Source organism: Abramis brama (assembly GCF_963993115.1).
Source record: "Abramis brama genome assembly, chromosome: 15".
In the NCBI taxonomy this organism is placed as follows: Eukaryota; Metazoa; Chordata; class Actinopteri; order Cypriniformes; family Leuciscidae; genus Abramis; species Abramis brama.
The window spans coordinates 36,050,625-36,075,322 of NC_139977.1; the positions used below are offsets into that span (position 1 = coordinate 36,050,625).

General features: G+C 40.7%; 2 protein-coding genes across 2 annotated transcripts; one reads left to right on the forward strand and one right to left on the reverse strand.

The window, feature by feature from the left end:
* The first annotated feature begins 545 nt into the window (after positions 1-545).
* LOC311097432 (uncharacterized protein) lies at positions 546-17,122 on the forward strand. Its single transcript, XM_084137091.1, has 4 exons — positions 546-689; positions 1,898-2,087; positions 2,222-2,247; positions 16,291-17,122. Exons 1-4 carry the CDS (start codon positions 579-581, stop codon positions 16,345-16,347), a joined length of 384 nt encoding a protein of 127 aa, XP_083993217.1. The 5' UTR covers positions 546-578; the 3' UTR covers positions 16,348-17,122.
* Positions 5,476-11,539, reverse strand: LOC311097431 (uncharacterized protein). Its single transcript, XM_084137090.1, has 3 exons — positions 11,289-11,539; positions 10,865-11,035; positions 5,476-10,773 (listed from the first exon to the last, which is right to left on the reverse strand). The coding sequence occupies exon 3, from the start codon at positions 8,522-8,524 to the stop codon at positions 5,486-5,488; it is 3,039 nt and encodes a 1,012-aa protein (XP_083993216.1). The 5' UTR covers positions 8,525-10,773; positions 10,865-11,035; positions 11,289-11,539; the 3' UTR covers positions 5,476-5,485.
* Positions 17,123-24,698: the final 7,576 nt, after the last annotated feature.

A 24,698-nucleotide genomic window follows, 5' to 3' on the forward strand; every position in this document is an offset into this window, starting at 1 on the left:
ACTATAGTTAGGGATGCACCGATACCGAGCTCATGTACTCGTACTCATACTCGTAAAAATGCTCTGATACCAACAACTGACACCAGGCAGCGTTTACACTTGTGTCCAGACAAAGAAACATGGAAAATTATACAGAAAGTATAATTTGGATAAAAAAGAAGGCTGTCTATGAAGTAAATGTATCTTATTAGTGGAATATTAAATGAAATATAGAAACAGCTGTGGTGGTGCGCGAGCTGATAAGAGAAAAACGAGCAGTGGATTGAGGGCGCAGCGGCACAGATTCAGGAGCTGAATCCAAATAATAAAATACTGCAGAGACAATATAAAAACGAGAAGCAGAAGGTGATTGTAGTGTAAATAGTGACTGTATAAGAAGCAATTTATGAAATTTGGCCATTCACAATATAGACAATGTCAGTATGTACTTAGGGAACAATACACATTTTTGTGAATTTTTTTATTTTTTATAAAACCATTGTGCAAACAGGCACCAGTCTGTCCAACCTCACACTCCGTGCCAAAAGAGGCGTGAGCTTCTGCATGTCAGTTTGTTTAAAAGGTTATGAATGTAAAGCATGTTGGTCATATTCAGCGCCAACAGTGAAGTGTGGACTATAAATATCACATATCTCAACCTCCAGAGTCACAGTAAGCAGTGGAGATTCTCTCTTTCAGCTCATCTCAAGGTAATTGCACACGTCTATCTAATTTTGAGCTGTGATGTTAGTGACTGTATAGACCCCTTCACGGTCGACGTCACTGGAAAATTCTAAGTTCGCAGTGCGCATGTCGGAGTCAGAAAGTTCATTCCATCCCATTGAATTGCGTGTTAACCAGAGAATTTCTCGTCAAGAAAAAATGCCTACTTGTTGCGTCGTGGACTGTGAAAATCACACCAGTTGTGGAGTCAAGTTTTTCAGGGTTCCTGCAGGATCTCATCCGTTTAAAAAAAAAAATAGACGACATCTGTTCAGATCTATTTTTTTACAGTCTATGGTTCAGATAGATACTGCTATCTGCTAAGTAGCATGACACAGGTCACAATTAATGCCAGATATCGAACTTCACCTAACTATTAAACCAGTCTACAGTTTACAGAAAACATTTGTTTACTTACCAGGGCTTAACTATACCGTTGTTGTCACAATAACTGTCAATAACACTAAACACGAGCATCTTTGATCGTAGCATTGTCCCAGTCTGCCCGTTTATTATATAAAAAAACACACTGGACTTGATTTTTGATGACTGTCGACAACTTTAAAATCTCCACTAGCTATTCTTCAACTCCTCAGCATCCATCTCGACGACTGCAAGCAGATCGCGCGCGCGGTTATATGATGCATTTTTAAAAGTGAAAGATCATGGGAGGGCGTGGCGCGTGGGCAAATAAACTGATGTGGATTTTAAATTATTTTATCAACTTGAAATACAGGCATATTTTTGTAGACGTGTTCCTAAAAATATGAATATATTTTTACGTTTGCATGTGATTGTTTTAAACCCGTGTTTAGACCCGTGTTTCCCCCGTGGCCGACCCGACACAGTTGGATATTTTTCACCCGTTTGAGTGAATTTGAACCAAACCCGTGCAGGACTCTAATCAGGCAGACAATCGCCATTAGCTAAAACAAGTTTATTATGGTTCTGTTCCCGTTCCTGTGATGGCAACAGTGCATACCTTTGACACAATATGCCAGTCTATTAGCCGCACCATTTTTCTGACCCCATGCTGCGTTCGCACTCAACCTAGGCGTTCGATGTTTACAAACATTGAAGGGGTCTATACAGTATTAAGAATTATAGTGAAACTGAAAGATAAATCTCTATTGTATAAGAATGATCACTAACAAATGTAACATTTCACTCAGATTATCTATATTGTTTTCAATAGATGTTTGGAAAAACAAACACATTTAATGCATGGCAGGAATATATCCAGACCATCACAAACTGCAAAAGAAGGACAAAACAAGAAAGAAAGAGAAAAATGTTAAGCAAAGAGAATATGATACAACCGAATCAACCAAAGATTAAAGAGACACTAGTGAGACGGAAAAGCATTAACAGTGGAAAACCCAACTGTGAGTATATTATGATGTTCAATATCAAATATGTATTTTATATTGCAGAGTTCATATTCTGTGTGAATGTGTAAAGTTAATTTAAAACTCATTTCATATGACTTTAATCAGATATTTGTGTTTGTCTTTCTCAGTTTCTGATAATGAGGGCAGATTTGAGGTAAGAGATGGTCTATAAAGAGATTAAATAGAAACTGTGTAGAAATGATGCACAAATCTCATGTCTTTTCTTTTTCTTTTTAGAACGCAGCCGTTCATTTCATCAAACTAGCAACATATTCTTCATTTCTTGACTATACAATGAATGTATTATATCTCTTAAAGCAACACTAAGGAACATTTTTTACCTTAAAATAATGTTTCCAAAATCGTATCAGTGGTTCATCAAGTTGTAACAGGGTGAAAGGCACTTCTGGATTCACTTTGCAGCTCAATATCGGCTATAACCACACTATGCAAGTTTGCCAGATCGGGTCGCGTTTCTGTAGTTCTAATGAGACATAAGAAAACATACTCGGTTACTAACAAAACCTCTGTTCTCTCTAGAGAGGGAACGAGTACTGCGTAATATCTTACTTACGCTATTGGGAAATCTCTTTTCCGCGAGATACTGAAGTTACAGGGGTGCGAGCGCTGCGTCCATGCACATCGTGAATGTACGGGGTGCCAGGGACAAGCCGAACGGCAGGACTGTGTATTGATAAGCCTGGCCCTCGAAGGCGAATCTCAAATGTCACCTGTGACGTGACACTATTTGTATTTGGAAATAGCGTCCTTCAGATCTATCGACATAAACCAGTCTCCTCTGCGAATCTGCGTGAGGATTTTTCTGGTTGTGAGCATTCTGAACTGGCGTTTCACAAGCGCTTTGTTCAGCTGTCTTAGATCTAGTATGGGTCTGAGACCCCTGTCTTTTTCCGGTACCAGAAAATGTCTGCTGTACAGCCCCCCTTTGCTCTGAGCTTGAGATAAAAGCTCTATGGCCCCTTTGCTCAACAGTTTCGCAATTTCGGTTCAAAGTAGATGTGCTACTTCCTTTTCTACCGTACTTTCGATACGCGCCGCCACACAACAGCGGGGCCTCGAGCGAACTGTAGCGAATAGCCTCTTTTTATAATGTTCAGCACCCACTCTGATACCCCGGGAAGCGCTGCCCACGCATGTGCATGAATAGCTAGGGGTTAAATGAGATCTGGGCTCTGGCCGTGACATAGTGGCGGCCGGAGAGCTTCGGTGTGCTGTAACATATCACAGCGGGCAGTCTGTCCGCGCTCAACTCTCTTATGGCGGCTTGCTGAGAGAGAGCGAGCGGGGCGAGCTTCGTGGGGCTTGTCATGTCTGTGAGTGAATGTGGGCGAGGGACATCGGGCACATTTACTACACTGAAAACACCGTCTGCCTGGGCAGATTGAATGTGTGCTGGTTTTGCTTTTACAGAAACCGTGAGATGCAGAATGTAGTGTTTGTGGGCACTGGGTCGTGGGCACATTTACTACATTTAATGCACAATCGACATGGGTCAATTTTATGAGCGCGAGCCCTGCGTGGCGGGCTGTGCTTGTGTGTAGGAATGAGCACTGGGCTGTGGGCATTTTTACTACATTCATAACACCATCGGCTGTGGCCGGAATACCAGGAAATACACCCTTTATGTGATTTATCTGGGTCGCCGTAGAAGCGGCGTTTGTGTGCAGGCAAGCGGGCTGTGGTTCCGGCTTGTTTACTGCAAAATACACTGGAACAGTCACCTTTCCTGGAACTGAACGAGCGAGAAGTTTTGGTGGAAGTCTGGCCGCAGCGGGACTTGAACACTGTCGCCTTCCTAGGCGGGCTAGGAAAACTTTGAGGCCTCGTTTCTTTTTGTTTTTTTAGAAACGGTGTTTGGCCTCGGCGGTACTAAAAACTCTCTTTCCTCCTTTCGCCGGCGACGCAAGCGAATGGGGCGCGAGGGCGAGGTAGCTTTCTTGTAACGTAAAGAAAACTAGCCCAGTGACCGTCCGTTCTGACATCCCTTGCGAACGGCGCAGTTTGTGCGGCACGAGCAAAGGGAGAGAGAGCGTTGTAAGATACTGGAGACAATAAAGACAGCGAGTGAAACTGCACGATAGCTGATTTTACTGAACAGAACGGAAGAGCAGCTAATGCTGATATGTATACAAAAAGCACTGGCGCAGACAACGTAACAGCACGCTCTAGTGGCAACACAATACATTACATCTCCCCTTCTTCAGCTTAGTTGGGGAGACACCATGGATAGATAGCAGACTAAATAACTGAAAGTTTCTAAGCCAATTTAAATTGTAAAATAAATGACATTAAACAAAGGTACCACACTTGACATACTTCTTTAACTATTCAGGAGCAACTTGTTAATTACCAACAATTGAATGCTATCAACAAAACAGTTAGGCCTACTGGATTATTTCACTCATGGACTAATGGGCTACAAATTCAGTCTTTCAGGGGGCTTAACCACTCTGCCATGCTTAGTGATGTAGGGCAGACAGGGCTGAGGTTTATCCACATTCAGGGGTTCCTTAGCAGGTGATGCTGAAGTCCCCACTAGGGGAGGAATCAGTTCCTCTTGTTCTGGAAGAGCATCAGGCAACTCCTCCCAAGGCTCATTTTGCATGAGGTGACGGGACTGATTCGCTCTTGCAGTGCTTTTGCGAAGGTGCTGACAGTTCCGGCGGAACTCCACACCACCAGAGTTGACGATGTAAGACCTGGGTGTGCTGCTGTAACGCTGGATGACAACAGCTGGAGACCATTTGGCATGGCCGGGGTAGGGCTGCATTCTGACTTCTTCGCCTGGCACCAGCGCAGGGCGAGTGTGCATCGTCCTGCCTTTGTCATAGTAGTACTTCTGGGAAGCTTTGGACCTATTGAGCAGGTGTCTGATTTTCAAAGAGTTGTAGGCCTTTGGGATAAGCAGTTGTTGAGCTGCAGGGAGTTTGTTTCTGGGTCTTCTGCCCATGAGCAGCTGCGCTGGGGACAACTCTACTGTCTCTAGGGGGGTTGTTCTGTAGTCCAACAATGCCAAATGTCTGTCTGGTGCTTTGTTCCAAAGCCTTTTCACCGTTTGTACTGCACGCTCGGCCTCTCCATTTGAGTGAGGTGTGTGAGGTGATGATGTGAGATGTGATATGCCATAGCTCTCACAAAAATCTCTGAATTCCTCTGACACATACTGGGGCCCATTGTCTGTTCGTAGGACAGTAGGAATCCCATGACGACTGAACTGTGATTTCAACATTTCAATGGCAGTACGACTTCTCTGATCTTTAAGCTCGTCCACTTCAATGTATTTTGAAAAATAATCCACGAGAAGAATGAAATGTTTGCCATCAAATTCAAAGATGTCTGAGGCCACTAGCTCAAATGGCAGTTCTGGGGTTTCAGTTGGCTTTAGAGGCAATCTTGGTAGTTTGTTTTGGAACTCTGCACATTTGCTGCAATTCTTCACCACCTCCTCTATCTCTGCGCTCATGCCCGGCCAGTAGAGCACTTCCCGCGCTCTCTGCTTGCTTTTCACAATCCCTAAATGAGACTGGTGTATGAGTTTTAATGGTGGGTCTCATGGTGGGTGGTATTACTATACGCAGCCCTTTGTACACCACTCCATCACATACGGTCAGTTGGCTTTTTGAGTCCCAATATGGCTGAACAGTAGTTGGGGCGTCTCTCCTGTGCTCTGGCCAACCTTGCTGGATGATGTGTTGTAAAGTGCTCAGCTCTTTTTTTGTGCATTCCTGTAGCTCAGCATACTTCTCTTCACTTATAGCCACATAGTTCAGCATGGATACACACTCCAAATGTTCCAATTCTGGAGTACTGTGTGACAGTTGCGCCCTGGAAAGTGTGTCGGGCAGCTCCATATCTTTTCCTTTCCTGTACCTGACAGTCAAATCATACCATTGGATGCGCAGGCGCATCCTCTGTATGCGCATGGGGGTGGCAAGCAGTGATTTCTTAAAAATGTCCTCCAATGGTTTGTGGTCATTATACACAGTGACTGACTTTCCAAAGATGTAGTGATGAAATTTTGTGCATGCATGGACGATAGAAAGCATTTCCTTTTCTATTTGTGCATAGCGGGTCTCGGCGTCGGTCAGAGACCTGGAAGAGAACGCAACAGGGTGATTGTCCTGCAAAAGCACAGCACCTAATCCACTGCTGCTTGCATCACAGAAAATTTCAACTGGCTCTGATGGGTCAAAGTACTTCAGTACGGGGGGGTGTGAACACAGTTCTTTGAGCCTTGCAAAAGCTCTTTTCTGAGCAGGTTGCCACGCAAACTCCACATTACTTTTCAGGAGCTGACGCAGCGGTGCATCTTCTTCGCTGAGATTTGGTATGAATTTTGACAAATAAGTCACAAACCCCAAAAATCGGCGAACCCCTTCCTTGTCAACAGGTTCTGGCATGCCCCTAACTGCTTGGACCTTGGCTGGGTCAGGCTTCAGACCTTCTGCAGTGAGTAAATGGCCAATATATGGGACTTGGCTCTGGCGAATGCGACACTTATTGAAATTAAGCTTCAGGTTGTAGCTTGTTGCTCTCTCGATGACTTTGCATAGGATTTCATCGTGCATCTTCACAGTAGGGGCCGCAATCAAGATGTCGTCCATAATGGCTACTGCTCCCATAATGCCCTCTAGCATGCCATCCATGATCCTCTGATAGATCTCAGGAGCACATTTAATTCCAAACGGTAGCCTCAACCACCTAAACCTACCAATGGGTGTGTTGAAGGTTGTTAGGAATGATGATTCCTCATCTAACTCGATCTGGAGGAAACCCGACTTGGCATCGAGGACTGAGAATATACGTGCTCCAGGCATAGATGACACAACTTCTTCAACGGTGCGCATGGGGTAATGTTCTCTTTTAATTACCTTATTTAAATCGCTGGGGTCTATGCAAATTCTTAACTTGTCTCCCCGAGAGACCGCCACCATTGAACTGACCCACTCAGTGGGCTGCTCGACCTTTTTTATATAGCCATTTTCCTCCATTTCATGCAGTTTTTTGACAATCTGTCCCTTGAGTGCAGCTGGCTGTCTGCGCACAGGGTGGACAACACCTTTAGCATTGGGCTCCATTTTGATTGTGTACTTCCCTGGCAGAGTCCCTGTGGTCCGTATTAGCTCAGGAAAGTCACGAAGGCCTTGAGGAACAATGTCTTGTTCGAGAATGCCCTCCAATGGCGAGTCCGCCTCAGCTTCAGCAACATTTTGTACAGAGTTCAGCCTTGCTATCAAACCCAAAGCTTCAGCCGTGGCCCCACTGAGCACACTTTCCTGTGCAATATCCACAATTTCAAACTCTGCATCAGTGACACACTGTTTATAGTGCACTGATAAATCTACAGCAGCGACTGGTTTGAGCTTATGATTAGAGTAGGAGCGCAACAGCTTGTTAGAACGCTTTAATTCACCCGTGTGCACAAGTTGCTGGTAGCTGTCAAGAGTCAAAGTGTTACACTTGGCACCAGTATCTATCTTGAACTGGACTCTCTGTGAAAGTATCATCAAATGCACGGACCATTTGTCCACAGTTAATGCAGCTGCTGGATGGACAACGTCTGTTAGGCTAATGTTCAGTATTTCATCATCAGACTCCTCCAGCGCTTCAACATTCAGTGTGTGAACAGCACGTTTACGGCACACTGCCATCCAGTGGTTGGGCTTGTGGCAGTAAGAGCACGTTGAGCCCTTGGCTGGGCATTTGCCCTCGTTCCATTTGTGATCGGGATGTTTACCGCAGCTAGCACAGAGAGCTGATGGTTTTGACTGAGTGAACTTGCGATCTGGATAGCGTGTTTTTCTGCTTTGGCCAGAAGGTTTAGGTTGAACACGTTCTGCAACAGTGGACACTTGAGAGCATGTGACATCATCTCTGACTATTTTCAATTGTTTCTGAGACATCTCATATTGCTGAGGGATTTCAATAGCCTTGGCTAGTGTCAATTCCTCTCCTTTGTCTAATAGTCTCTCTTGCACTCGTTTTTCACACACACCCGCGATAATTGCGTCAATCAACATGTCGTCAGGGTCTGCATATGCGCAATCCATTAACAGTAGGCGTAAATCTTTAACGAAATGGTCGAAACTCTCACTTACGTCTTGTTTCCTCTGTTTAAAACGATGGCGAGCTATCCTCTTATTCTTCCTTGGTCTGATATATTTCTCAAATTTGTCTAACACCTTTTTGGGATCCTCTTTCTCACCTTCAGCCCAGTTGAGCGTTTTGTAAATTTCTCTGCCTTGACCGCCTATCCACGTACCCAGCCAGCCGGCTTGCTGCTTTGCAGTTAGTTCGGATAGTGGTCCATCAAAAACAAACGTGACATGGCTCCGAAAACGGTCGAATTCCTGGTATAAATCTGCAGCCTCCCAGTCAATCTTTGGGTGCTCAAATTGTGCGGAAGCCATGTTACACTTCTGACACCATGTAAGATACTGGAGACAATAAAGACAGCGAGTGAAACTGCACGATAGCTGATTTTACTGAACAGAACGGAAGAGCAGCTAATGCTGATATGTATACAAAAAGCACTGGCGCAGACAACGTAACAGCACGCTCTAGTGGCAACACAATACATTACAAGCGTCATCATATTTTGCTTCGGCGTTTGTTTGCAGGCGTGTATTTTTTCGTATATTTTTTCACGTCTAGATTATTGTAGTGCACTTTATGTTGGTACCTGTCAAACGCACATTGCCCGCTTGCAGCTAGTACAAAATGCTGCTGCAAGGCTGTTGATGAATGCTGGGAAAACAGACCATGTTACTCCTCTTCTATCTGTGTTAGGTTGGCTACCAATACAATTTAGGATACAGTATAAGATCCTGATATATGTTTTTAAATCACTACATGGAATGGTGCCAGAATACTTGGCTGAGCTCATCAAGCCCTATAGCGCAGGTGTAAGACTAAGATCAGCAAACAAGTTTCTCTTAACGATTCCCCGTGTGCGTCTTAAAATGAAAGGTGATCGTGCTTTCGCTGTTGCTGGTCCTAGATTGTGGAATAATCTACCACTGGATGTTAGATCCTCCTTGAATCTTAATGTTTTAAGGACCGTTTAAAACCTTATCTGTAATCTTTGGCTTTTTAGCACTTTTGTACATGGATGTTGTATGTCTTGTTTTCCTGTCCTGTTGGTTTTATCGCAATGTACAGCACTTTGGAACTACGGTGGTAGTCTGTAAGGTGCTATATAAATAAATAAACGAACGAACGAACGAATGCGTGCGTGCATGTATTATAACAGGCTCGTTCGCTGCAATATTGTTATTTCCAGTGGCCTGGACTTCAGAGGGGACTGAGAAATGTGTGAGAAATGGAGGTTAGTCCGGCCTCGGCGGGACTAAAACACTCTCTTTTCTCCTTTCACCGGTGAGTGACGCGTGAATGGGGTACAGGGGCGGGGTAGCTTTCTTGTAACGTAAAGAAAACTAGCCCCGGGACCGTCCGCTCCTGACCTCCCTCTCTTGAACAGAGGGAGAGCAGGTATCATCCCCCATAGATGCAGCTTCTTGGTCGATATCCACGATATTTTACATTATTCCAGAATTAAGGATAATTTCTGGCTTCAGTATCTCGCAGAAAAGACATTTCCCCATAGCGTAAGATATTACGCAGTACGAGAGAACCTCTCGTAAGAGAACTACACATTTTTTCCCTTTCATTTCTGTTCTGTATTATTATAAAAAAAAATTAAATTGTGTTTTTTTATTGTGATTTTTGGATGTTTGTACATTGACAATAAATAATCTAATTATTTCTGTAAATGATGTTCTCACGCGCACACACAGTAGATTTTGGTCAATATGGTTTAGAATATCAATTGTATGAAATAAAGTTAGGGCACTATGATGTATTGTATATTTATTATTTTACAGTTTTCTGAATTGATGAAGCATCTCAAAACCATCACCCACTTTCTCAAAACCGTAAACACAAAACCAAATCTTCAAACTACATTCAGAGAACCTCTGACTCTTCTGGCAAAGTCAAACAATTGCCTCAAAATCATTTTATCTGTGCTCAAAATCAGATCATACACACATTTTCACATCTGCATGGATAGAAAAATGGAAAACAGCATCCGATGCATGCATTTACAGATCAACAGATCAGAATAAGTATACTGTTACAGTTAACAAATCATCCAATTATGTACAAATGTCAAAACTTACATTAGAATTGCATTTACATCGAATTACATTTCACAGAAAAAAGAGAAATGTTTGGATGAACATTGACTGAGGTTGTTATGCTTCTACCATCAGCTTGCTTTCTGACTGGGTATCAGTTTGTGAAAAGTTTTAAGTAATTGATTAAGTTACTGGGAATAAGTCAATCAAATTATTTCACAGCAACATAGAATATTAATTTAAACAGTTTGAAAATGTATAAAAATATTAGTTCAACTGGGAGAAGAGCACTTTAATAAATACTAAATTATAGAGTATGAAGTATGCATTAAATAGCGAATGCATTTGCGCCATCTGTTCTCCATGGGCTGCTGGTCTGAGAACCAGCCAAGTGTGTGTTCAGGCATGTTGGAACGATGCTATTTGAGGAACTGAAATATACTGAGCCATTGACTGACACACACACACACACACACACACACACACACTTTACGCTCTGGAGAAGCGTTCACCACAGAAACCTAAAGAGAAATATGAAGAATATGAGAGCAAATCTGTGTCTCCATAATCACTGGTTTATAGTTCAGAGAGGTCAAGGAACTGTTGACATACCATTTATTTGGCCACACACTTTTCCTGTGTGTCCTGTCACACACAGTTTCCTGTTTCCTGTTTAAATGTTTCCAGTTTCCTGTTTTGTTTCCAGTTTCCTGCATGGCTATTGTTCTACAGAAACTGAAAGACTGTTTGTCTGTAAAGCATCATGTGATTCAAAGAGATAATCTGAAAAACACAGTTTCACACAGAGAGACATTTTTTGTCCAAAAGTGAGAACATATTTTATAACTTTTATTAAAATGATTTTGATGGTACTATTATGAGTGCCATTTAAAACAATTCTTGATCTTCTTTGAACGATGAATATGAGCAGATGTGTGTTTATCTGCAGTCTCTCTTCATCAAAATAAGTCTGACTTCTTCCCACTCCGTTTCAAGCAATTGATTGATTTATGTTGTTAAAGTGAGGTGAATTTACCTTGAATTTACCCCGTCCTTCGGATGAGACGTTAAACCGAGGCTGACTCTCTGTGGTCATTAAAAATCCCAGGATGTCCTTCGAAAAAGAGTAGGGGTGTAACCCCGGCATCCTGGCCAAATTTGCCCCTTGGCCTCTGTCCATCATGGCCTCCTAATCATCCCCATACTGATTGGCTTCATCACTGTCTCCTCTCCACCAGTAAGCTGGTGTGTGGTGGGCGTTCTGGCGCAATATGGCTGCCGTCGCATCATCCAAGTGGAGCTGCACATTGGTGGTGGTTGAGGAGATTCCCCCTTCTATGTAAAGCGCTTTGAGGTCTCAGATAAAGCGCTATATAAATGTAACGAACAAATTATTGTTGTATAGATCGAATCAAATGCTTCTTTATTGCCTTTGTTATGTCACTACATTGCTCGAAATAAAATACAATTTCACTTTCAAAAGTTCAATTTCAATAACAAACAGGCAGATTTGTAATCCTGATCAGAAGATACGTTAGTGAAAAAATCATTCTTAAATAATAAAAACAGTAATTAAACACTATATGGTTTGACATTCTTGATCTAAACACAATATTTCAGAACTCTTTCTGTCTTCGAACTTGATCTAAATATTATCTTTACAACTTATATAACACCTTCTGACTCTGGTTGTTTGATCAGAATGCAGAAGTCTATAAACAAAATTAGATTAAAAATGCAAAATATTTTTTTATTTGTGAATTGATAACTGAATGCAACGTCCTTGAAATGATCTATGAAGCAGCTTTAAATCAGATGGAATAAAATGACGACAGTTTTTGTCACATTACTGACTGTGAGCAAATGACTCGACATCCTCTGTTGATCTGGCATCTGATTGTGTCTTAAAACAGGGGCCGGTTTCACAAAGATAGACTTTGACTATGGCTTAGATATAGATAGTCAGACTTCAGATAGACATCTAAATCAGACCGTTGCACAAAGCACTTAAGACTCTGACTATCTTAAGTAGGACTACACTGCAATGCATTCTGGGTAAAATAAGACACTTTTCAAAACAAAAAACATGGCAGATCGAGTAAGCGCATTCAACCGCTCAGTGCTGTTTACCGCAGCGGAAAATATGTGTTTGTTGGAGGAGTATAAATGACGGCGTATGTTTTTATGTTTCCATTGTTCGATCGCGCCCGTGCCTCTCTCTCTCTGACACACACACACACACACTTCAGCATTGCAATCTTGACATCGCAGCCTGTTATTATGCAGCATTCACACCAAACGCGAATAGAGCGTCAAATTCGCGTCTAGTTCGACGCTTGAACATTTTGAATCCATTCGCGCGTCCAAGGCGAATAGGACGCGCGTATTATAATAAAGCGAGCGTTTGAAGCGAAATAGACGGGCGTTCAGAGCTATGACTCTACTAGCAGCTACCCCCAGTTGCGTGAGCGGTGTATTGCATTTCACGCATCGCCCGTGACGCTTGCGTCCACTGCTCAGACTATGAAAGGGAGCGCGTCGATCGTTGCTCGCGTTGACTATGTAACGGAATGTAATAACTGGAAGAAATGTTTAAATTATGAGCCATTTTCCCTTTTCTTTTGGCAGTTTGTAACTGATTGTTACTGCTGGTTGCCAAGGTAACAGAGTCTTAGACCTAAGTTAGCCTGGGGGTAAGGTGTCTATTTTTTTTGGTCTAAATTAAGTCAGTCTTTATTTTTGTGAAACAGTCTAACTTGCATTAGACTAGTCTATGAGAAAATTTTAGACTTGTCTAACACTATAGACCGGTCTAAAATAGCTTTGTGAAACCGGCCCCAGAAGAACTAGATCAATATTTCCTGTAGATCAGTTATTACTTGAGCTAGACATAATACACAAAACTAACTTTAACAACTGAGTAAATAGTAAACATGGATATTAATAACAGTAAAACAATGAAACACTATATAAAACATATAGCACATAAAATATAAATCTAAAAGATTTACATTTACAATAATTTAGCAGATGCTTTCATCCACTTACAAATGAGGAATATGACCAGCAATTTGTCACAGAGCCACAATATTCACAGTTTTATACAGTTGTGGAGTCTCCAGTATTTCCTGTAATTCTTGAACTTAGTGAAGCCACAGCTGAAATAGGGAACATTTTCATTATAAAGTTATAACCAGGACTTCATCGCAGTAAAATGTTTACATGACACAAGCAAACCTCTTCACTCACTCACTTACACACAATTTTCAGTATTCTCCAATAACTGTGATTATTTTTATTGCTATTTTTCACATTCCCCGAAAGCACTGTTCTGTGTTTCTGGTCAATCACACACAGATCTGTTCTGTGTTTCTTTATCTTATCTGGTGTTACCAGCCTTAATCTCTTTTCCGTTGACGCACCTAAAAATGTTTCCATTTTGAGCCATCATGTCACGCAATCTTGTGAACGTGAACTTGTTTCCCTTTCAAAACAGTTCTTCATCTTTTTGAATTTTGTTTCTGCTTTTAGTTTAAGTTACGGCAGATATTGAGCTGTGTTGTTTCTGTTGTTGTTTCTGCTGTCTCCTTTTCCTCCTGTATGATTGGTCCTGCTTGTAACAAGAGGCTGTTGGTGATTGGACCAAAGAAGAGATCCAGACCATAAATGTCCCAGAATTCCTTCAGCTCTCTGACTCTTTCACCGTTTCTCAATATGCATTCTTGTCAGTACTTGTGTTCTTGTGGACTTGTGAAACGTCATCAGTCGCTGCCCAAGTACTGTTCCAATTCAAAGTTCACATCTAGCCAAGTCCAGTTCAAATCCCCAGATGTGTTCTTGATCCGCCGCTTTTACCGAGGATGCATCGAGAGGTGACTTGTGCGGACTTGAGACAGCCAGGTATCCCAGAATGCATCTCACACCAACCAGCAAGCGTCAATAGCAGAGGAGAAACCCCGCGTAATTTAAAAATACTGCTGTAATTGTGTCACGAAATGTAGTTTTAAGAGTTTTTCAGGTGAGAATGAAAGGGTTAGTTCACCCAAAAATGAAGATTCTGTCAGTAATTACTCACCCTCATGTTGTTCCAACCCCGTAAGACCTTCGTTCATCTTCGGAACACAAATTAAGATATTTTTGATTAAATCTGAGTGCTGGATCACTCCTCCATAGGCTTATGGACATTATAACTTGCTGGCCCAGAAAATGTATTAAAGAGATCGTTAATATAGTCCAAGTGACTCCAGTGGCTCAATCTTAAGTTTATAAAGCGACGAGAATACTTTTTGTGCGCAAAAAAACAAACAAAAATAACAACTTTATTCCACTTTACATTTACTTCTCTCTTGGCCTCGAGTCTTTTCACGTAGTGTTTTTGCGCAGTGCGTCTATGTTGCTTCCTTTTTTTGACTTAAGTGCCGTTCTATGCTCTTTTCTCAAAGAAAAACCTAACTCCAAGTCCTCCAGAGTCGCGGCCAAAGCCGATTCGAAAGACAGTTCTCCAGCAGCCGCCATTCTTTGTTTTCAAGTAGCAGGGAACCGTCGCAACTCTGTCGTCATTATGTTAAGCCCGCCCCGCCTACTCTATACACAACGTGATTGGCCTGACCCAATTTAGGTTTTTGCAGCTCGAAAGTCAATGGAGAGTTGCTAGACTACCCTGGCTGCAAAATACATTTTGCTGCCGCTAGGGTGCGTCTAGATTTCTAGGCTAGGTATAGACTAGAGTCTCCTGGGAGGGCGTGGGCACAAATAAACTGATGTGGATTTTGAAATACGGGCATATTTTTGTAGATGTGTTCCTAAAAATGTGCATATATTTTTACGTTTGCACGTGATTATTTTAAACCTGTGTTTAGACCCGTGTTTCCCCCGTGTCCGACCCGACCCGACCCGACCCGCACCGCACCCGTTTGAGCAAAATTTGCAGGTAGGCTACCCGAACCTGCGCAGGACTCTGTCACACAAGTCCACACAGTAAAAATTACATTTGTTGACTCACCATTGCGGTTAATTCTTCAGAAGGAACAGAAGCTCGCGTACAGAGCAGGGTCACTAAAGAGGCGTTTTCATCCGAGAAACGCTATGATTGGTGGGTAGGATATGGAGCAGGCGATACCATAGATATCTATGGGCGATACTACTCGACTGACAGCGACATAACCAATCACAGTGTGACAGGCGCTTCACATATCACCAACTGCAATGATTAATTTTAAATGAATATAGCCAGAGCGTTAGCCTACTGGCAGTCTGGCACACGTGGGTGCTCGGTATTTTCCGTGGATGCTCGAGCCCCGGAGCACCCATGGTATCGGCGCCTATGCTCCCTAATCAAACACACCTGATTCAACTCATCAGCTCATTATCACATGGGTTAATGAGCTGATGAGTTTAATCAGGTGTGTTTGATTAGGGAGACAAAGAAAACGTGCAGTGTTGGGGGTACTCCAGGACAGGTTTGGGAACAACTGTGTTAGACTGTGATTTCTCAGAGTGCTGTTAGTCACTTAGTGATGGCAAAATGAGGCTTCCTGAACCACTGAGACCTCGCAGCCCATTGCTTCAGACAAAGGTTCATTACTCGAAGCTTCATTCAGCATGCTCACTAGTGACACCTAGCTACTGTGCCAAGAAATAGCAGACAAATTAATTATTTTGAACCAATGACCTGAGCAGACATTTGTCCATTGCCTGGGTATAAAATAAAATATGTATCTTTCTCTGTCTGAATTTACTTGTGCAGAGACAACTGTCACACACACAGTTAATTAATTATTCATAAATTGTTTGGATAGTGACAGTATGAACAACAACAGTAACACTGTTGAGTGCAGTGCTTATGTTAGAGGGAGTGTAATAAAGTAAACTGCAACAGAATAGTCGGGGGTGGAAAAAGTTAAGAATTGTTTCTGGGGGTTATTGTGCAATGAACTGTTACTAGTTTTAGTGCAGTGTTGTACTAAAACTGTTACTAGTTTTAGTGCAGTGTTGTACTAATGCGACTGGGTAATTCTTTCAAGTGTATTGCGGTTTAGACGATTCCTCTTCTTGGACAAAGCCTCTCCAGCCACAGAGGATGCAGGGGAACATAAACATGCCAGTGCCAGCTGGTGTAAATGAGGACACTGATGCTTTTGTTGAGCCCAGACAGGGGAGGATTTCCTCTTTCTTGCTTTTCAGTGATAATAGGAAAATAATGCAACAAAGTTTGTTTCTGCTGTACAGCAGATCTAGAAGAAAATAGTGTCATAGTCCAGCTGAAGTAAGTTCAGTGATGGTTTATTTAATTACTTATTAAGTAAATATATATATATATATCCGCTCTGGAGTAAACTGTGATGTCATCGTCCAGCTCAGTTCAGTTCTCATATAATGCTGTTAATGCAGGAGATCAATAATATTGTTGAATATTAAATTAAATGTCTCCAACTAAACAAGACAAAAGCCAAAGGCGACAGGAACCGAATCTCCGTCAGTGACAGAATGGAGAAATAAACCTCGTGAGAAACCAGTCTCTCAATTCTCCTCTGGCCAATGAACCAACAGTGTATGATTATGATTATGATTCAGGCATCACAGGTCAGAAATCAGATTCAGAACATTAAAATTATTTAATTCAGTTCCATCTGGTTGAAAATCGGATTCATCACGGCAGTATTTATATAGTACACATTTGGATTTCATGAATACAGTGAATGAATCTAATCTGAATCTGTGTTTTACAGTAATCACTGACGTAATCATGTGTTTTTGCTTTATATACAGAATAGCTACTTAATAAAATGTTTTGGAATGAAAATAACTTTACTGTAACAAATCTGTACAACTGAATAAACCTATTCTAAACTTTGTTTTACTTTTTATTGTAGCTTATTGTACTTTTTTGACTGAACAATAGGCTACTGTGTGTATCTGTCATGACTCAGGAAATTACCTGGCCAGTTTTATGATCTTTATTTCCATAAGATTTCTAGGGATTTCCTTCTTTCATAGAAGAGACATTTTTAAATAAAATAAGAGTAACAAGACAGAAGATTTGAACCTTTCTCAGTCCCAGCACTTCATACACAAAGTAAAAGAAACATGTTTACAATAAGCAAGAGATGATGTGTTCAGCGAAAAAATCATTTCAAATTTCAATTGAAGGAGACGTTATCCGAGTGAACGAGACAGAGGGAAGTTAGCGAGTGAAGGGCATGATAATTCTGGACAGGAGCCCGGCGCTGCACAGACCGATCGGTTTATGACATCAAAGTACGGCGAGAGTGATTAGAGAGCAGATGCTTTGAATGCTTTTGAATCGCACTCGCGGACCTTGATATCATAAGCCGATCGGTCTGTGCAGCGCCGGTTCAAGACAAGCCTATGAACACGACACAAAACCACGTGACATCTGCAGTGCGAAGAAACTTTGGGTGCTTCTCAATATCCCTCCTCTGCTGCGTTCCAGTCCAGAATTGTCCTGCCCTTCACTCGCTAACTTCCCTCTGTCTCGTTCACTCGGATGTACGTCATTGCCATAGACAGTATATAAACTGGACACAGCGACCCCATTGGATTCAACGGAGAAAAGTGAAGTCAGTTAGAAGCTCTCACTTCCTGATGGCTGAGCGACTGCGCAGACTCACACTGAGCTTGATGATGTAGATGTGACGTGAGCAACCCGTCTGTCTTCTAGTAGCTGTGCCGAGAGAAATCTGAATCATTCCCTTCCGAATCTCACAGAGACGGAGAGCGTGAGTAGGAGCTGTCCATGAGCTGGAGCAGGAGAATCTTTTGCTAAGCATTCTGATTAATTATTTTGTCATTTTGCCTCCACGTCCCCCCGATCGCCCTCGAGCTTCTCCTTCTGTCCATACGGTAATCTCTCTACTGTGCGACAGAGAGTCGTGTGGTTATGACACAATCGTTAGCCTATTTTTACAAAAACTGCATCTATGGGGCCATAACATAAGCTACAAGGTAACGGAGCCTTTTATACATTTTCGTGTTTCTTTAGAAATAAATAATGGACAAATGGAGTCTTTAAACGCCTCAGATGTAAAGTTATTCGCTGTCAAAGTGATGCCAAAATGAATGGGAGTCAATGGGATGCTAACAGCAGGTGATGGTCTGCTAATCAATGGCGGCGCCCGGGGAAACTTTAAAATAATATGAAACCCTGCCCCCCTGGTCATTGCTTACGTTGCACGAGTGCCCACTACTGGCGGAAACTGTGGCGGACTGAACTGAACGTCCTAAGCCCTTGATCACTTGGAATCAGCTGTGGAGTTGATTTATTATTTATTTATTTTTTACCTTTTAAGAATTTAATGCAGCATCCAAATGTTTATAGGTGTGTTTGGGTTGTTTTAAATAAAAAAAATTAGAATGAATATATCATAGATTTGTTTGCTGTGGTGGTGATTAGACGAGATATGTGGTGACGTCACAATCGTACTGCATTGTGGGACATATAGGTGCCTGAAGTGTACATTTGAAGTAGACTTGCTCCCTCGGTCAAAATCGAGGGAACGAGGGTCTGTCCATATAAACTTCCCTCGTCCACTTCACGAAGTGGAACGCACTTCAAAATGGCGGCAGGGATTCCCCCGAGGGGAAGTGCTTAGGGAAGTTCGCAAGAGCGTGTCTAAAAGTGGACTGGGACGCAGCCTTCGTCTCCTCGCTCCTCCGTCCTCCATCCTATGACCCGGAAACCGATGGAGCTCAGCCATCTTGAAGGACATCACGGGGCCCTCTGCTACCAAGTCATTTTAAAATTAAAACCGTAAAAAAAAGTAAAATATCTGATGAATGCATATGTAATAATGGGTCACTTGTTGAGCCAAGTAAGCTTATATGCTAAATAAAACACAAAGAAAAGTTTTTTTCATTTTTTGACAAGTTTGTATTGACGAACAAAGAAAACAGTTTGCCAGTCAAGTAAAAATGTTTCATGAACAGGCCAAGTGCGCTCAATCAGTGCCACATTATTTGATTGACATGGCACTATTATATATATTGAACACAAAGTTTGTTTACAACTCCATAGGTAGGTACAGTGCTACATGAAAACTTAACTGGGATGAAAACTTTGAGAAAAACAACTGATTTATAACATTCTGACTGAGTGACTTATTCATAACTAAAATATAGATGTTTAAAGATTATTTTTTTTCTTACCATTTTGTTGTCTGCTTAACGATCCTCCAGAACAAATAAATCTAAGAGTGTTGAGTTGTGGATGATGATGATGATGATAAGTACGATGTGAGAGGAGCACACGATGCTACCACACTTTTCCTACTATCTAGTTCTTCTCGTTCTTTTCTTTTTAATGCACCAGATTTATATTTTCTCTCTATTTTCGTAACTATTCGTAACTATTCTCTACATTATACATTCGCACCTCATGCCTGACTGTTACGTTTCATAACAAGGATTATCTGAACATTAGCTAATGCAGTAATTAGCTTTTTTCAGCTAATAATCTGCAATATGTTACTTTGCCAGGGCCCCGTGCAATGTGTCACCTGGCGAGGGCCCCGTTCCTGTCCAGTGACACAAGATCGGCGGCGTTTGAGGGGCCCCTAATTGGCACGGGGCCCTGGGGCGGCCGCACCCACGCTATCTCCATTACTGCAATTCTCTAATTGCACCGCGAGGAGTCGAAGATCGAGGAGGCTTCCAGAGGAGTCATGAGGAGGATACACGGGTGTATCCTATGCAGAAGAGTTTTATCGACTAAACGTGACGCACTCCCCCTTCACATCGGTCACAATCATTTTAATTTATACTTTAAATTGCAGTTTAAATAAACCACACATCACACATATTTCAATAGGGTATCTTGCTTTATTATTATTTATTATGAATTTCTTAAATAACCAAACTGATACAACATACAGTAAGTCCAAAGGCAAAAATAACATAAACACGTAAAAGTCTTCAGCCGAAATTCACCCGCCCTATGACTATGGGCTGTCATTCTAATAGCTAAGGTCAAACTTTGGACGTATCCTCGTCCTTTATTAGCATAAACTTACAGAAAAAAATATATTCAAAATACCCTTTTGACCTTTCACTAGTTTCGCACATTTTCTAGCTCTGAGGCGAACAATGTTCACAGTTCCCTTTAAAAATACATGCGGTCCAGTCTAAACATTTTGAGTCCACATACTCCATATGCGCTGTGTATTTTTTTCCATGCCCATGTTGCGTATACAGCAGTGCAGAGATCGTTTCCACACGAGTCTATTTCTGCTGTGCTGCAAACGCTGAATTAAGTGACAGCGCATGTTTCGTGGTCAAAATGAACACAGATTGACTTGAAAATGTAGTCATTTTAGTCATTTTAAATCCATCTCGGCGGATAATCCCCATCGGGCATTTACACCTGGGGCCTGTACCATGATGGAAGTTGAACACACTCAGGGTTACAGAATTAGTTTGAGTTGACAAAACCAAACCAATCCAACCAGGCTTTGTTGGTACCATGATTCTAGCGAGAGAAGCAGCGCGATTCACTTCTCTCTTCTGCTGAATATTACGAGATAGAAAAATATTATGAATTTAAACAAATTTACACAGAAAAAAGAAAATAGCTGTCTATGAAAGAGGACAAATAAAAGAAAAGGTCTTGATATATCAGTGCAAGTAAAAGTTGTGAAGTTAATTTATACAGTTGATAAAGGTATAGAGAGAATTGAACAATTAAGCTCACATGTAGTCATTTTATAGCTTTATCTATTGATTCTAAAGTGTATTTATATTACCTTTATATATTTATTCAATTAAACTGTGCGTAATAATAATTGATAAACTAAAACTGTACATGTGTGATCAATTAAGGGTATAATAATTACATAATATCTAAATCATACAAAATTATTCTAAATAAGCATCACAAAAGCCTTTAAAAATCATTTGCTATGTACTGACCTTTACTGTAATTTGCAGTAGAAACAAGTGGAGTGACTTAATCGCATCAGACATGTGACACTGTGCTCACAGCTGATTGGTCCAAGTTCGGTTTGAGATCTCTCACCTGGAACATCACCTGACCCGGACCAGGTTAGTCGCGGACGTTAGTTACTATGGCGATGAACACTGCTAAAAGCCAAACCACTTTCATGGTGCTTATAACCCAGGGTTGCGCAAACTAAACTGAAACACACCTGGCTATCCTAAACCGGCTTCATGGTACAGGCCCCTGGTGTAATTAGCCATTAGACAGAAAGTGCCACAGCTTTGGGACTATAGATGCAATGTGGAAACGGCTGTTTCTGCACACCGCATGTTGTCGTGGATGCGCATTGTGAAGTGGATCAATGGACACACACACACACACATAAGGCTGAGAGGCTAACAAAGCATGAAACACTACCAGGTCCACTTATACCCGTGTGACCAAACCACCTGGAAATGTACACGCAAAATACAAAATAAAAGACAAAAACATTTTCAGCACTTACAATTAGCTACCTATTATATTATGTGTTTGTGTTTTTTGTTTTTTTTCTATTACTTTTTACGCTTTGGGTGTGAGAAAAGTGCATTATAAATAAAATGTATTATTATTTATGTTGAAATTTTATTTCAGTTTACAAAAATGTTTTAAGCACTAGTTTTAGTCTAACCTCAATGTGATAAATCCCACTTTTGTTTTCATGTGCGTTCGTGAATTAAGAAAATTATGCATTTAATGGGAAGACTAATTAAAAATAAATAAACATCTCAGCCACTTATATCACTTCTGTATGTCACGTCAAGCTTGAACTGGCCTGAGAACAGGATGACTGTGGGCATTTCACAATCAGCTCGGGGAAATTAAAGGTTCATCTTTGTGTCTGTGATCAGAGATTACTCAGCTTTATGACTGATTATCTGAAGATAAATAAGTTGACTATTAAAAATAACTGCTGTAGGCTATATCAATTCACAAAAAAAAAAAAAAAGTTTTAAATTGTTGCTGCGTTTAGTTATTATTTTGGAATAAATGTAAAAAAGCTTACAAACACTAACCTGATTAGATTTATACTTGATTTTAATAAATAGAACATTAATTGCATTTAACAGTTAATGTAAAAATACTAAATTGTATTTTTATTTTTAGTTATGTTTATGTAATGTAAAGTCAATGTTTATCAAACCAGAAAACTGTGACTTAAATGTAGGTATAACTGGGACAATTTACATTTTATCTATTTAAAAAAAACTGAGAATTTTGCCTCCTCGTTTCAGAACATCCTAGGATTGTTAAACTCAGCTGCCGTTTTCAAATAAGCCATAAAAGACTTGATGAGCTATAGATAAAATTTAGATTGAATCTAAACTGGGCCCGGTTTCCCGATAACACTCACTCTTAGAGCGCTAAGAAAGCTCGAAAGATATATCTTACCAAAGTTGTTTATGTTCCTAAGTGTGTTCCCCGAACCATTCCTTAGGAAGCTGCTTAAGATATACCTTCTTACGTGCGACGTTACCCGGCGCTGTCCGGGGTGATGCTGCTGAATCTGCTGATATCAACGACTCGAGAATCAATTATTCTCTCGTGCAGGGGCTGTTTATGTGAGAAAGTGGTGATCTTTATAAATGAAGCACTTCAGAAATAGTTGAAATTGCAATTTATTATGATTATTGGATATTATAAAAAATAATCCAAACTATAATAACCTATAATAGCCTAGCCTACATATTTTAAAATTGTATCATATATTGCTGCCATAATAACCATTTCAAAAATTTACGTGCCTTCTCTTTCCCATTTTTGTTCGCTGAGGTGGAGCTGCGATGAAATATTGTTCTTGTAAATACTTTCCAGCATTTCAGTAATAAAAGTGTACATCTTGCGTACGGTGCTCGGCAGTGATCAAAAAGGATTTAAACCGTGAATTTTGAATCTCTTGTAAACTCAGAGATGTGGATTCAGACGGCAATTAAATTACCACACGACCTGTTTGTCAAAAAACAGAAGGTACTAATTTAGCCAGGGGTTTTTACGCGGGTTGGGTGAGAAAAAACACTGATATTATGGATTCGGACGGCAATAAAATCACCGACTTACCCTGTAAATGTTTAAAATACCGGACGAGCCCATGAGAAACAATATTAGCGTCCGAATAGGACTTAACTGACAGTAGCCTATGCTTTCACTGGCCTTTAAAAGAGCGTTTTAATTAAATTAATAATATTGTATAATAATATAATTAAAAATCTAACAACAATCAGTGTAATGACAATTTTATTCTTTGCATGAAAACACTGAAATTAGCCTAATTGAACACTGTCTGGGTGTATTAAAACTTTTTATATAATATATATATATATATTTATATATATAATTATATTCGTATAGACCTGCAACAGTGATAAGGTAAAGCTAAGAGTGGTCCAGACCAACCTTACGAAAGTATGACTTACAGAAGATATACTTAGCGAACGAACGTTTCGGGAATCGTGCCATAAGGTTAAGAGAGAGGTTAAGGAATAGGTTAAGAACTACTTAGAGATAAGAACGCTTTGGGAAACCGGGCCCTGATCATTTAAAAAATGGACAATTTCAAAACAATGGACATTTGTTTCATTTGATCAGATCTGAATACCTCAAATTTCAACATTTATAAGCATTATTTTTTATTCTATTTGCAGTTGATAACTGAATGTATGACATGATAATGATCAGGGCCTGGTTTCCCAAAGCGTTCTTATCTCTAAGTAGTTCTTAACCTATTCCTTAACCTCTCTCTTAACCTTATGGCACGATTCCCGAAACGTTTGTTCGCTAAGTATATCTTCTGTAAGTCACACTTTCGTAAGGTTGGTCTGGACAAATCTTAGCTTTACCTTATCACTGTTGTTGTTAGATTTTTAATTATATTATTATACAATATTATTAATTGAATTAAAACGCTCTTTTAAAGGCCAGTGAAAGCATAGGCTACTGTCAGTTAAGTCCTATTCGGACGCTAATATTGTTTCTCATGGGCTCGTCCGGTATTTTAAACATTTACAGGGTAAGTCGGTGATTTTAGTGCCGTCCGAATCCATAATATCAGTGTTTTTCTCACCCAATCCGCGTAAAAACCCCTGGCTAAATTAGTTCCTACTGTTTTTTGACAAACAGGTCGTGTGGTAATTTAATTGCCGTCTGAATCCACATCTCTGAGTTTACAAGAGATTCAAAATTCACGGTTTAAATCCTTTTTGATCACTGCCGAGCACCGTACGCAAGATGTAAACTTTTATTACTGTAATGCTGGAAAGTATTTACAAGAACAATATTTCATCGCAGCTCCACCTCAGCGAACAAAAATGGGAAAGAGAAGGCACGTAAATTTTTGAAATGGTTATTATGGCAGCAATATATGTTACAATTTTAAAATATGTAGGCTAGGCTATTATAGGCTATTATAGTTTGGATTATTTTTTATAATATCCAATAATCATAATAAATTGCAATTTC

Coding starts and splice junctions, on each gene's coding strand:
- LOC311097431 (XM_084137090.1), bottom strand. CDS start 8,524: ATGGCTTCCGCACAATTTGAGCACCCAAAGATTGACTGGGAGGCTGCA.
- LOC311097432 (XM_084137091.1), top strand. CDS start 579: ATGTTGGTCATATTCAGCGCCAACAGTGAAGTGTGGACTATAAATATC. Junction 690..1,897: donor CTCTTTCAGCTCATCTCAAG/GTAATTGCACAC, acceptor TGTTTTCAATAG/ATGTTTGGAAAAACAAACAC. Junction 2,088..2,221: donor TAACAGTGGAAAACCCAACT/GTGAGTATATTA, acceptor TGTCTTTCTCAG/TTTCTGATAATGAGGGCAGA.